Raw genomic sequence first — 13,071 nt, 5'->3', positions numbered from 1 at the left:
GTGTTTAAGTGGGAAGCCCTTTCCGCCAGAAATCATCCACACAGAAATCCCAATTCAATTCACCTGTGGGTGATGTAAGATTCATGGCAACTGCCAGAGTACCATGCACCCACGTGCAGGGTGTGCTTGTAACGGTCACACACTAATTGAATGTTAATGGAATGGTAGCTCTTGTGGTTTACAAACTTTACAGGCTGCTGCCAGGGAACCAGTATAGCTACACGGGTACAGTCTACTGCATGCTGCACTCCAAGAAAGCCCGAGATGGCTGCTGAGCTGATAAAGCTTTGAGCTTGGCTATCCTTGTCCAGAACAAACCTGACAGAATGATGGGCCTTCCTGTAAAGGACATTGGTGATCTCTTTTATGCAGCAATATATTGCCAACTGAGAGATGCCGCACAGGCCCCTGTTGAGCACTGCAAAAACCCAGACACAAAGAAAATGACTACTGCTGCACGTTCAAGGCCATTGTTGGTGGAAACCTCCAACCCCACATGGCATCAGGTCTTCATGAAGAATGCGGCAAATGTGATTTACAAAGGTTTTTAGGTAACCCCAGCTGTGCCCAACATGGACTTTCACTCATCTGTAGGTTGGAGATTCTTTGACGGTAAACCCTTGGTGTGATGAGACACCTCCACTACCTAGATCTCCTCAGCCCCACGTTCATGCTCAGGCTCCCTCTGGCCATGTCCCCCAGGCGCTACCTCCTGCTAGGCTGCCCACGGAATGCCTCTCCCTCCTTAACTTCCTACATTGAATGAGGACTCAAAAGCAATGCAGCATTGAGTGCTGGAACCATTCACAATTTTGCCTTCTCCATTGAAAAAAAAATCAGACAATATGGCTAAAGTTTCCAGAAAGGAAAACTGCGATTGAGAGACCTATGAAAGATGTGGGGCTGCACAGTTTTGGGTGCCTTGCTTGCATTGTGCCTGATGCATCCTTACCCCAGAGACGCTAGCACCTACAAAGAGACGACCAACATTCTATTCCAGAGAAGTGGCATCTGGAGCCACGTGGGAGTAATACGTTGTGAATGAAATTATTAAACTAAAGTGGATTGCACACCGTTCATTGAAGTGACACACCAATGGCCTTTCAATTGCTCATGGTCAATGAGGGGAATCCGTTGACCAGTGGTGAATGGCATTAATTGATAGCCTGTGCCTGCCCTTCACTGATGGGATGGCAGAAATGATGCAGCTGTTCCCCCTTCATTATTACCTTCACTCTCCAAGACTGTATTCCTACCTTCCACTTTGTCAATGTTGAAACTTTGAGGTGAATATAGAGTTCTGCCTATTACTTTAACCATGATGTGGAGATGCCGACGTTGGACTGGGGTGAGCACAGTAAGAAGTCTTACAATACCAGGTTAAAGTCCAACAGGTTTGTTTTGAATCACTGGCTTTCGGAGCACTTCTCCTTCCTCAGGTGAATGAAGAGGTGGGTTCCAGAAACATATATATAGACAAAGTCAAAGATGCAAGACGATACTTTGAATGCGAGTCTTTGCAGGTAATTAAGTCTTTGCAGGTCCAGACGGAGCAACTGGAAAGAGGGATGATCACAGGTTAAAGAGGTGTAAATTGTCTCAAGCCAGGACAGTTGGAAAGATTTCGCAAGCCCAGGCCAGATGGTGGGGGGTGAATGTAATGCGACATGAATCCAAGATCCCAGTTGTGGCCGTACTCATGTGTGCAGAACTTGGCTATACGTTTCTGCTCAGCGATTCTGCATTGTCGCGCGTCCAGAAGGCCGCCTTGTGGAACGCTTACCCGAAGATCAGAGCATTCAACATTCCAACTCTTTCCCCCCCCCTGCCCCAAGCTCATCACCCATGGCCCATGTGGAAATCTACCCACCCCATCTAGAGGCTGTGGTGCACCGTTACATACAGAGGTGACCCCCCCACCGCAGAGCTTCACATACCCCCAGTGACCATCACCATTCCCTCTGCATCTCTGTACAGAGCCGGCCAAGCCCAGGGATATCAGCTATAGGACAGCCAAGCTGTGCATTGTTACTGTGGAGCACACGGCCGTTGCCCCTCCCTGCAGTCTGGGGTACACCATGCTCTCAATGATTTCTCCTGCTGCTCATCTGCACTGTCTCTTTTCTCTGACTTCAGACTGCGAGGTCTCCATAGCCTTTGAACTTTCTAGATCCGTGACTCCTTTTCATTTCGCAGAAGAAATATCTGCAACTCTGAACTAAAACGGGGGCCTTAACATAGTTCCCATCTCTAAAGACGACTAAAATACTCCATACTCTGGTTCCTATAAGCAACCCCTTCCCTCTGCCTTCTATTGCTCGTCACCCTCATCCACCTCCTTGGTCGTCTGCCTTGCCCATCCCCTGCCGTCTTGCACAGCTCTCCTTCTACATTGCTCCCCTTGTCTTTGTCAGCCTCCCGCCTGTGCATTCCTTGTCTCTAACAGCAGCCCACCTCCTCACCTCAATCACACACCATGGGCGCGATTCTCCGACCCCCACGCCGGGTGAGAGAATCGCGGGATTGCCGGGCGATTCACGCCACGCCGCCCTGGCACCCGCATGTGATTCTCCCACCCCCCCCCCCCCCCCCCCCAAAACGGCGTGTCGCGTTTTGTGACATCCGCTCAGAGAATCGCCGCTCCGGTCGAGAGGCGATTCTCCAGCCCGAATGGCCCGAGCGGCCTGCCTAATCTGACCGGTTCACGCCGGCGCCAACCACACCTGGTCGCTGCCGGCGTGAACAGCGCGCAACCGCTGCGTGTGGGGGGTGGAGGAAGGATGGAGCACCAGGGGGGTGCCCACCGATCGTCGGGCCGGCGTCTCTGAAAGACGCACTCTTTTCCCTCCGCCGCCCTGCAAGATCAATCCTCCATGTCTTGCGGGGCGGCGGAGGGGAAGACGGCAACCTGCGCATGTGCGGGTGACGTCATTTAGGCGCCGCCAGCCGCGTCATTCAGGTGGCGCCGCTTTGACGCAGCACCAAGGCCCGGCGTGCGAGATTGACGCGCCGCCGCTCCTAGCCCCCTGGGGGTGGGAGAATAGGGGGCGAGGAGCGGCCTCCGATCAGTATCGGCACTTTGTCTCCCTTTGGGAGAATCGCGCCAAATATCTGGTCAAACCTCAGTCCGTTGCAGCAGAGGCTGAATGTGTACCACAGCACAGACTGACCAGACAGGCAACGGTGTGTGGCACTGGAACAGAAGACCCATGCATTCCCCTACCCCAGGAACAGTTCTGATCTGAGTCAGTGAGATGGGAGAGTCCATAGCACAGTGCTGTCTATCAAGACCTGCTCGCCATCGAGCTGGAGAGCACAAACCAGTCTTCCCCTGAGTGGCATTCAGTAGAACAGGCACAGAACTGTGGCAGGTATGGTATGTATGTCGAGCCAATTGATGTCTGCCTTGTGCATGCCACTCATTTGCAAAAGAGTTTGAGGCCAATGTGATTTCCCACTGGCGTGACGAATGATTGGAAGACCTGTTAAGATTCCGGTCAGCAGCTGTTTTGGGCAGCCATGAGATGCAAATGAACGTAAATGGCATTCACACCACTAGGAAGCGAGAGAACCAACACACCATTAATCCGCCATTGGGAGAATTTCAAATTATTTTTATGTTGATGTGTTTCTGACTTTTCAGCTCCTGCTGGATTCTCTATTCCTACCCAACACTAAACCCTCCGTGGGTAGGATGGGAGAATTCCACCCAATGAGTAGATAGCTGATCAATATAAATCAAGGTGACCCTGGTTCAATTGTAACTTCAGGCAGTGCTTTGGACCCACATCACTAGAGAACTGAAAATTCATTTTCTGACTTCCATTCAGCAAACCCTGTGGGAAGGACAATGGTGAGGATAATAACAGGTTCAGAAATAAACATCCGTATGATTGATAAGTCTAAAACCAAGTCTGAACCCAGGCAGTAAATGAAGAAAGTTAACAAAGATAACAGTAGAAAATGGCAGAAATGAGGCACTACGGGCAACTAAGCAATGCAACTATGTTATTATCTATTATTATTATTATCTATTTTATTACCCTCTCATTACACATCATATCAAATGTTGCATTATACTTACTTTTCAACATTATGAAAGAAAATATTATTTTCTGTTATTGCATCCAAAAAGAACCATTCAAATCCAGGGTAAAGCTTGTAATACTGTAGGGAGAATAAATTAGTTAGAATAGTAAAGGGGTGCTTGCTTCTGTTTTGTCTCTCAAATTGATTCATTTTGCAGGACATGCACAACGGAGTTAAGTATTGTTAGGGTCTGCATTAAAACATGGTCATTTAATAATGCTGATGCTCTGGTGTGACACTGAGCAAATTCTTCTCCCATTAGCAAAAGGGATATGGGGACATTCCAACACTTGATATATTCAAAATGGAGTTGGTTGGGGATTGCCAGTGCCTCATCAAGAAAACTAAGCAATTGGACATCAGCAGTACGCCTTAGCCCAAACATTAGAAGATCACCACGCAATGCACATTTCCACATATTGGCCCCATGACGTCACAGTGAGAATGGCATTATTGAGCTGAGTTCATACTTTTTCGGTTTAATTTAGATTTGGCTGATATTGCCCCTAATAATTGAATCCAAAGCTCCATGGCTCGCAGAAAATAATTTCAAACCCCTGGACAGGGATAGATTTAAACTGCAGGTGAAACCCAATGCACTATCAATTGTGTTTTGAGACGATTGCAATTTTCTGGTGTAGAAAAGCCTGGTTTCCAGAATCCAAACAAATAGTAAACCAAGAACCAAGGGTGCACACAGCAATGTTGGAAGTAGCAGAAGGTTAACGAGCCTACAGACTTGCTCTGTAATTCAGGAATTGTAAAGCAGACACTACAACATTAGTATCACTGAATTTATCCAGAACAATGTCTGAGCATTGCTTATAATATGTTACACTTTCGATACTATTATTGCAGCAATGAATTCTTGGGAAAAGATATTTTCCACTGTTAAGTACAAAGAAAGTAAAAATGAATTCGGAAGAAATGATCAAAACTGAAAAAAACGTGCATACATTCATTAAAATATAAAACGCAAGGGCAGCACGGTGGCGCAGTGGGTTACCCTGCTGCCTCACGGCGCTGAGGTCCCAGGTTCAATCCCAGCTCTGGGTCGCTGTCCATGTGGAGTTTGCACATTCTCCTCGTGTTTGCGTGGGTTTTGCCCCCACAATCCAAAAATGTGCAGGCTAGGTGGATTGGCCACGCTAAATTGCCCCTTAATTGGAAAAAATTAATTGGGTACTCTAAATTTATAAAAAAATATATAAAACTCAAGACGTTTCTTAAAAGTTTATGTAACAGTTAAAATTATAAATACCGCAATAAAATCTTTTCTAAAAGAAAAGTTTATGTAACACAGTAAATGTAACACAGTAAGGACCCGGGTTTGTATCCCGCTCACTGTTCGTGTGGAGTTTGCACGCTCTCCCCATGTCTTCGTGGGTTTCACCCCCACTACCCAAAGATTTGCAGGTTAGGTGAATTGGCCCTAAATTGCTCCTTAATTGAAAAAAAATAATTGGGTACTTTAAATTTATATTTTAAAAATGTAACACATTAAAAATGGAAAGGACATTTTATGATAGCTGAACTTATTTTTTCTACTTTCGCAAAAGTATAATACAAGCAAACATTCCTACATACCACAGCTAATGGGTGATGAGCGACTTCTTCTCGCATAGAGGTAAATGGAGCTTCCAGTATAATAGCATCAGCTGGGCTTCCTACTTATTAAAACACAGATTTCCAATGGAATATTAATTTTGGTCTTCCATCCATTTAGATTTGAGAAAACATCTCCACTGATGGCTCATTAACTCAAGTGATGAATATCAGAAAGTTCCTATTAAATTCCCAGTCCGTGTTGAGTTAGCTGATCTTAACCTGGGCAACAGTTAAATTCTGAAGACAGATCATTAACCTGATTAACTATTTCTCTTTCCACCTGTTGAATATTGCCAGCGTTTTCTGTTGTTACTTCAGATCTCTAGTACCTGCAGTATTTTGCTTTTGCAGCAGGTATTTATCCCTGTTTAAGGTAGGAGAAAGTAGACTGGATTCCCTTTTTCATCCTTGGTACAATGTGCACATCTTAAGTAATGGCAGCATTGAACTATGAGGCTCATAAACTGTTAGCATTGATCATTAACACTGATACATCCACAATAGCCACTCAGGTGAAGTAGCTGAGGCATTAAGACGCAGCCCTAGGATGCCACTGTCATTTTTGGAAGGAGAGAGCAACAAAAAGCCGAGGGGTAAAGCTTTCTGATGTTTAACAATGTGCTTCATAATATTTGTAAAACCATTTGTTATTACACAAATAAATAAGCATTACTGAGCTTTAGAAATGTTATGCTTTTACCTTTCTCATATAGGATCCGTGCAGTGTTTGTGGCAACACTGTAAATGAAAACGAAAATGTTCATGAAGCATTATACTATACATGATTTGGTATTTTCTATTTGCCACATTCCCATGGTAACAAAAATAAATGTCCTGTACAAATATATATTTTAAAGGTATTTAGTGGATATATCAATAATTAAAATAACCTATTTTCATCAGTGGGCTGTTTTATATTATAACTGTTGACCAGGCTTTACTATTTGAACCCAGACAAGTTTACCTCTGCATTTTTGCCTTTTAAGTTGTCTTCATGATTTATTCTCTAGAAATGAGTGACACTGGCCCATGTCAAGAGCTAAAAAAGCAATAAAGTGGGAGAAGATGAAGTATGAGTGCAAGCTAGCTAGTAATATAAAGGAAGATAGGAAGAGTTTTTTCAGTATATAAAAGGTAAGAGAGGCAAAAATAGACATTGGACCACTGGGAAATGTGGCTGGAGAAGTAATAATAGGAAAAAAAGAAATGGCAGACGAACTGAATAGTTACCCTGCATCAGCCTTCACGGTGGAAGACACCAGTGGGATGCCAGAGCGCCAGGAGAACCAAGGGGCAGAGGTGAGTGCAGTGACCATTACTAATGAGAAGGTTCTGGGGAAACTGGAAGGTCTGAAGGTGGATAAATCACCTGGACCGGATGGACTACACTCCAGGGTCCTAAAAGAGATAGCTGAGGAAATTGTGAAGGCATTGGTGATGATCTTTCAGGAATCACTGGAGTCAGGAAGGGTCCCAGAGGACTGGAAAGTGGTTAATTTAACACCACTGTTTAAGAAGGGAGGGAGGCAGAAGACGGGAAAATATAGGCTGGTTAGCCTGACTTCGGTCATTGGCAAGATTTTACAGTGTTATTAAAGTTGAGATCGCAAAGTACTTGGAAGTGCATGGTAAAATAAGACTGAGTCAGCACAGCTTTGTCAAAGGGAGGTTGTGTCTGACAAATCTGTTAAGAGTTCTTTGAGGAGGTAACAAGGAAGTTAGACAAAGGAGAACCAGCGGACGTTTTAGATTTTATTTAGATTTCCAGAAGGCCTTTGACAAGGTGCCACATAGGAGACTGTTAAATAAGTTAAAAGCCCATGGTGTTAAGGGTAAGATCCTGGCATGGATAGAGGATTGGCTGACTGGCAGAAGGCAGAGACTGGGGATAAAGGGGTCTTTTTCAGGATGGCAGCCGGTGACTAGTGGTGTGCCTCAGGGGTCTATGCTGGGACCACAACTTTTCACAATATACATTAATGATCTGGAAAAACGAACTGAAGGCACTGTTGCTAAGTTTGCAGATGATACAAAGGCCTGTAGAGGGACAGGTAGTATTGAGGAAGCAAGGAGGCTGCAGAAGGATTTGGGCAAGCTAAGAGTGTGGGCAATGAAGTGGCAAATGAAATACAATGTAGAAAAGTGTGAGGCTATGCACTTTGGAAGGAGAAATTTAGGCATAGACTATTTCTAAATGGGGAAATGCTTAGGAAATCAGAAGCACAAAATTGTTCACGATTCTCTTAAGGTTAATGTGCAGGTTCAGTCAGCAGTTAAGGCGGCAAATGCAATGTTAGCATTTATGTCAAGAGGGCTAGAATACAAGACCAGGGATGTACTTCTGAGGCTGTATAAGGCTCTGGTCAGACCCCATTTGGAGTATTGTGGGCAGTTTTGGGCCCCGTAACTAAGGAAGGATGTGCTGGCCTTTGAAAGGGTCCAGATGAGGTTCACAAGAATGATCTCTGGAATGAAGAGCTTGTCGTATGAGGAACAGTTGAGGACTCTGGGTCTGTACTTGTTGAAGTTTAGAAAGATGAGGGGGGATCTTAATGAAACCTACAGGATACTGCGAGGCCTGGATAGAGTGGACGTGGAGAGGATGTTTCCACTTGTAGGAAAAACTAGAACCAGAGGACACCATGTCAGACTAAGGGGACGATCCTTTGAAACAGAGATGAGGAGGAATTTCTTCAGCCAGAGGGTGGTGAATCTGTGGAACTCTTTGCCGCAGAAGGCTGTGGAGGCCAAATCACTGAGTGTCTTTAAGACAGAGATAGATAGGTTCTTGATTAATAAGGAGATCAGGGGAGAAGGCAGGAGAATGGGGATGAGAAAATATGAACCATGATTGAATCGCGGAGCTGACTCGATGGGCCGAGTGGCCTAATTCTGCTCCTATGTCTTATGGTCTTCTGGCCACTTTAATAAGTATCCGTTAATCATATTGGGTAAGTCACATGCAGGCTAGCCAGGTGTAACTGGCAGGTCATTTTCTGTAATGAACACTGAGCGAATCAATTGCATTTTTTGAGAATTTGAAGGGTTTGTTAATCATATATTAATTGTATGCAAGTGGTGGGCATTAACTGGGATTCACTTGTGCTGCTACAAATAGGAACAGACCCACCCCCACTTCCCCGATTGGTGCTACCTTAATGAACAGATTATATTGAAGTCAGCTTCACAATTTGACATGATGGGAATCAAACTTACAGGGTGGGATTCTCCGCCGGAGTGATTCTCTGTTTTTCTGGCGCCCAGGGGTTTCCCGATGGCGTGGGGCTGTCCCACAGCGGGAAACTCCATTGACTGGCCGGCGTAACGGAGAATCCCGCCGGCTGGTCGAGGCTGAAAAGTGGCGGGGCAGGGTATCCAGCGCACTATCTCTGGGTTGTTAGTCTAATAGTACAATAAACACAATAGTACCATATATTAAAATTGTATAAGGTTTATAAATGTAGTATTTAATTATATATACTGCCAAACTCACAGGATTTTTGTTCTTCTACAACGATTGTGTTCAGTGACAATCCAAATCCCTCTTACAATAAATAGGCTTAACACACTGAAGAAGAGATGTTTAGGTCACTGCTATACGTTTATCAAAAAATTGTTTGCAGTCAATTCCCAAAACTATACTCAGTATTTATATAATGTGCAGTATTTTATATTTTGATGTCTTTCTGCATATATGAAGAAATCATTTACTACTTGCCCAGTGCCGAGGGAATGTCCCCATAGACACACATGGCTTTTCCCACTCCGAGCTCTGGTCCATTCAAAAAGGTACAAGGAATCTGTGGTAATTCCTACTTCACTAGGTTCACCAGTAGAGTCGGCCCACCCTGATGCAAATTAAATCAATAGATTATTTTCTAGTATTGTTTCAAGCAGTATAATGTTGTCCTAACTTATACAAAAGTATTTTTGGTGATGCTGTCCTTCAGACAAGATAAAGCCTGCTCAGGATGGTATTGCTATAGCATATGCTAGGTCATTGTGGTAGCTAGATTTTGTACACTTATCTGAGAGTGAAATCTTTCAAACCAATAAGAGTTTTCATTCTTACCTCTATAGTCTAGAGCTAATACGTGGAATCCATGTGCACTCAGCATCTATGGAAGAAGGAATTTTGCAGGTGTTCACTCAGCCATCAACCCAAAATAATTTACAAATTAGATCTATTCATAGCTGTTATTGCATTGCATTTCATAGTATTCGGTGTTCACATATTATTCACATACTATTCTATGCACCTTAATTGAAATGATAGTATGTTGGAGCTCTCTAAATACATTGGGTGTGATTTAACGGGGAATAAAAAAAGAAGAGTCCCCTTTTGGGCGCGTTTAGTGGGGTGTTTCTCAGCACCTGCCCGGGGGGGGGGGGGGGGGGGGGGGGGGGGGGCAAGCAGGGTTGTCTCACTTGGTTCTGCACCTCCAACCTCGCATTGCGCGACCTCCAGGGTGGCAGATCCCCCAGCAAGGTCCAGTGCCCTCTGCTCGAACACTGTCAGGGGGTGCATGATGGGTGAACCCCCTCCGGTTCTGTTGCGTTCCCAGCTGTTGTGAGCAGTCTTGTCCTGCTCTTGGGGGGGGGGGGCAGCATAGATAGAGCATCACAATTAGGCAGGTATCATCAGGGCGTTCAGATATTGGCACAGGTTGGGGGGGAAAGTTGCAGCCACACCATGGCATTTCTCCAGGGGGTTGCAGCGCTCATGTGGGTCTGTGACAACTTTGTTAACCACCCTCCACTCACTCTCGCCCCCCCCCCCCCTCGTGCCCACGCCCCGGGGGGAGGGGGGGGGGGCAACCTCATGGCACTTACCCTGGCAGCCCTGGTGAGGTCGTGGAGCTTCTTGCGGCACTGCTTCCCAGACCGAGGGGTCTGCTACACAGCACTGACTGCCGTGCCCACCTCACGCCAGGCCTGTCGCACGATGCTGGAAGGGTGGCGATGCCCTCGTCTTGGGCACAGGATGCCCCTGCGCTGCTCCACCTCATCAAGGAGGGTCTCTAGGTCCGTATCACGGAACCTCGGGGCGGCCCTCCGTGGCTCTGACATTTCCCCCCTGTGTTCCTCGCGGCCCCGATGCTAGCCCATTCCCAGGGCCAGAATCGATCGCGATCGGGGCCGTTTTGCGCCGTCGTTGAACTCGACTGAGTTCACGACGGCTTTCCCGATGCGGCGCGGCATCAGAGAATTGTGCCCTAGGTTCATGAAGGGATTTAAGTACAAGGATGAAAATTGGAAGAGAGACACCGGAGGATATGGAATTAGCAAGTACAAGGGAAACAGATGAGCAGGATGATGTATCAATAGATGATACCGGTAGAGTGCAGACAACCTTTTATTTCTTCATATAAAGAATTAAAGTTGCAATCATCGAACGCTTAAACCATAAGACATAGGAGCAGAATTAGGCCATTCAGCCCATCATGTTTGCTCCGCCATTCAATCATGGTTGCTATATTTCTCATCCCCATTCTCCTACCTTCTCCTCATAACCCCTAATCCCCTAATTAATCAAGAACCTATCTCTATCTTAAAGATACTGAGTGATTTGGCCTCCACAGCCTTCTGCGATAATGAGTTCCACAGATTCACCACCCTCTGGCTGAAGAAATTCCTCATCATCTCTGTTGTAAAGGATCGTCCCTTCAGTCTGAGGCTGTGGCCTTCTAGTTTCTCCTACCAGTGGAAACATCCTCTCCGTGTTCACTCTATCTGGGCATCTCAATATTTTGTAAGTTTCAATGAGATTCCCCCTCATCCTTTTTAACTCCAATGAGTACAGACCCAGAGTCCTCAACCGCTTCTCATATGACAAGTCCTTTATTCTGGGGATCATTCTTCTGAACCTCCTTGGACCCTCTCAAGGCCAGAACATCCTTCTTTAGATATGGGGTTTAAATCTGCTCACAATATTCCAAGTGTGGTCTGACCAGACAGATCCTTATACAGTCTCAACAGTACATCCCTGCTCTTGTATTCTAGCCCTCTCGACATGAATGCTAATATTGCATTGCATTTGCCTTCCTAACTGCCAACTGAACCTGCATGTTAACCGTAAGAGAATCTTGAACTAGGACTACAATGCCCTTTGTGCTTCTGATTTCTGAAGCCTTTTCGCATTTAGAAAATAATCTATACCTCGATTCTTCCTACCAAAGTGCACTTTTTCACATTGTATTCTATCTCCACTTCTTTCCCAATCTCCTAGCCTGTCTAGGTCCTTCTGCAGCTTCCCTGCTTCCTCAAAATATCCTAAACCTCCACATGTCTTTGTATCATCTACAAACTTAGCAACAATGCCTCCAGTGATTCCTGAAAGATCACCACCAATGCCTCCATAATCCCCCCAGCAATCTCCTTCAGAAGCCTGAGGTGTAGTCCATCCAGTCCGATTGATTTATCCACCTTTACACCTTTCAGTTTCCCCAGCACATTCTCCTTAATTACACTCACCTCTGCCCCCTGACTCGCTTGAAATTCTATCAATAAGTTATTTGCAAGAATATTATGAGAGTTTGGGCTGAACGGAAGTTTGATTAGCTGGACAAGGGAAAGCAGCAGAGGCAATTGAATGGATCGTCTTATTCCTTTTGACAAAGTAATCGCTGAGTTCCAAGGATTTGTTGACGGTATGAATAGAAGCGAGGTGAGGAGTTTAAGATGGTTTATAGTCAACAAAGATGATCCTGGGGACTTCCAGTTGCGGCTATGCGGAGCTAAGTCTCGCTATTTTTGGACTTTCGGGCTCTTTCAAGGGCCCGCAACGGCGCTGATTTGACTTTTCCCCGGGTGGGAACACAGCCACTGTGCTCAGCGGCCGGTGGATGGCTGGACTAGAAGTGGAGCAGTCAAAAAATCGACTTTGCAGCAGAAGAAGGAGCGAGGCAGAAAAAACAAGATGGCGGCGGGCGGGGAACCGGCAGCATGGCAGCAGTGGGCGCGGGAGCAGCAGGAGCTGCTTCAGCGCTCCTTCAGGGAGCTAAAAGCTGAGATCCTGGAGCTGTTTAAAGCCTCGCTGGACAAGCTCATGGCGACTCAGGCGGCTTAGGCTGCGGAGATTCGAAAGCTGCAGCAAAAGGCTTCGGAGAACGAGGACAAGCTCTTGGGCCTGGCAGTGAAGGTGGAGTCGCACGAGGCACTTCACAAGTGGCAAGGGTGGAGAAGATAGAGAACCGCTCCCGCTGGAAGAACCTGCGGATTTTGGGCCTCCCGGAGGGGCTGAAAGGTTCGGATTTGGGGGCCTACGTGGCCCTGATGCTGAACTCGTTGATGGGTGCGGGGTCGTTCCGGGGACCCCTGGAGCTGGAGGGTGCCCATCGAGTGCTGCTGCGGAAACCCATGCCGAACGACCCG

General features: G+C 46.1%; 1 protein-coding gene across 1 annotated transcript in view; it reads right to left on the bottom strand.

Moving 5' to 3' along the window:
- LOC119953876 (lysophosphatidylserine lipase ABHD12-like) overlaps positions 1 to 13,071 on the bottom strand; it is a 53,798-nt gene that overhangs the window by 14,089 nt on the left and 26,638 nt on the right. The window contains exons 6-10 of the mRNA XM_038778489.1: positions 9,770 to 9,815; positions 9,416 to 9,545; positions 6,398 to 6,435; positions 5,677 to 5,756; positions 4,085 to 4,167 (exon numbers count right to left, since the gene is read on the bottom strand). Of these exons, the coding sequence (XP_038634417.1) occupies positions 4,085 to 4,167; positions 5,677 to 5,756; positions 6,398 to 6,435; positions 9,416 to 9,545; positions 9,770 to 9,815 (377 nt within the window). The remainder of the gene's footprint in view (positions 1 to 4,084; positions 4,168 to 5,676; positions 5,757 to 6,397; positions 6,436 to 9,415; positions 9,546 to 9,769; positions 9,816 to 13,071) is intronic.

The sequence above is a fragment of the Scyliorhinus canicula genome, chromosome 2 (genome assembly GCF_902713615.1).
Source record: "Scyliorhinus canicula chromosome 2, sScyCan1.1, whole genome shotgun sequence".
NCBI lineage: Eukaryota > Metazoa > Chordata > Chondrichthyes > Carcharhiniformes > Scyliorhinidae > Scyliorhinus > Scyliorhinus canicula.
Note: the sequence above shows the minus strand (reverse complement) of the source record. Positions and strands in the feature narration are given on the sequence as shown.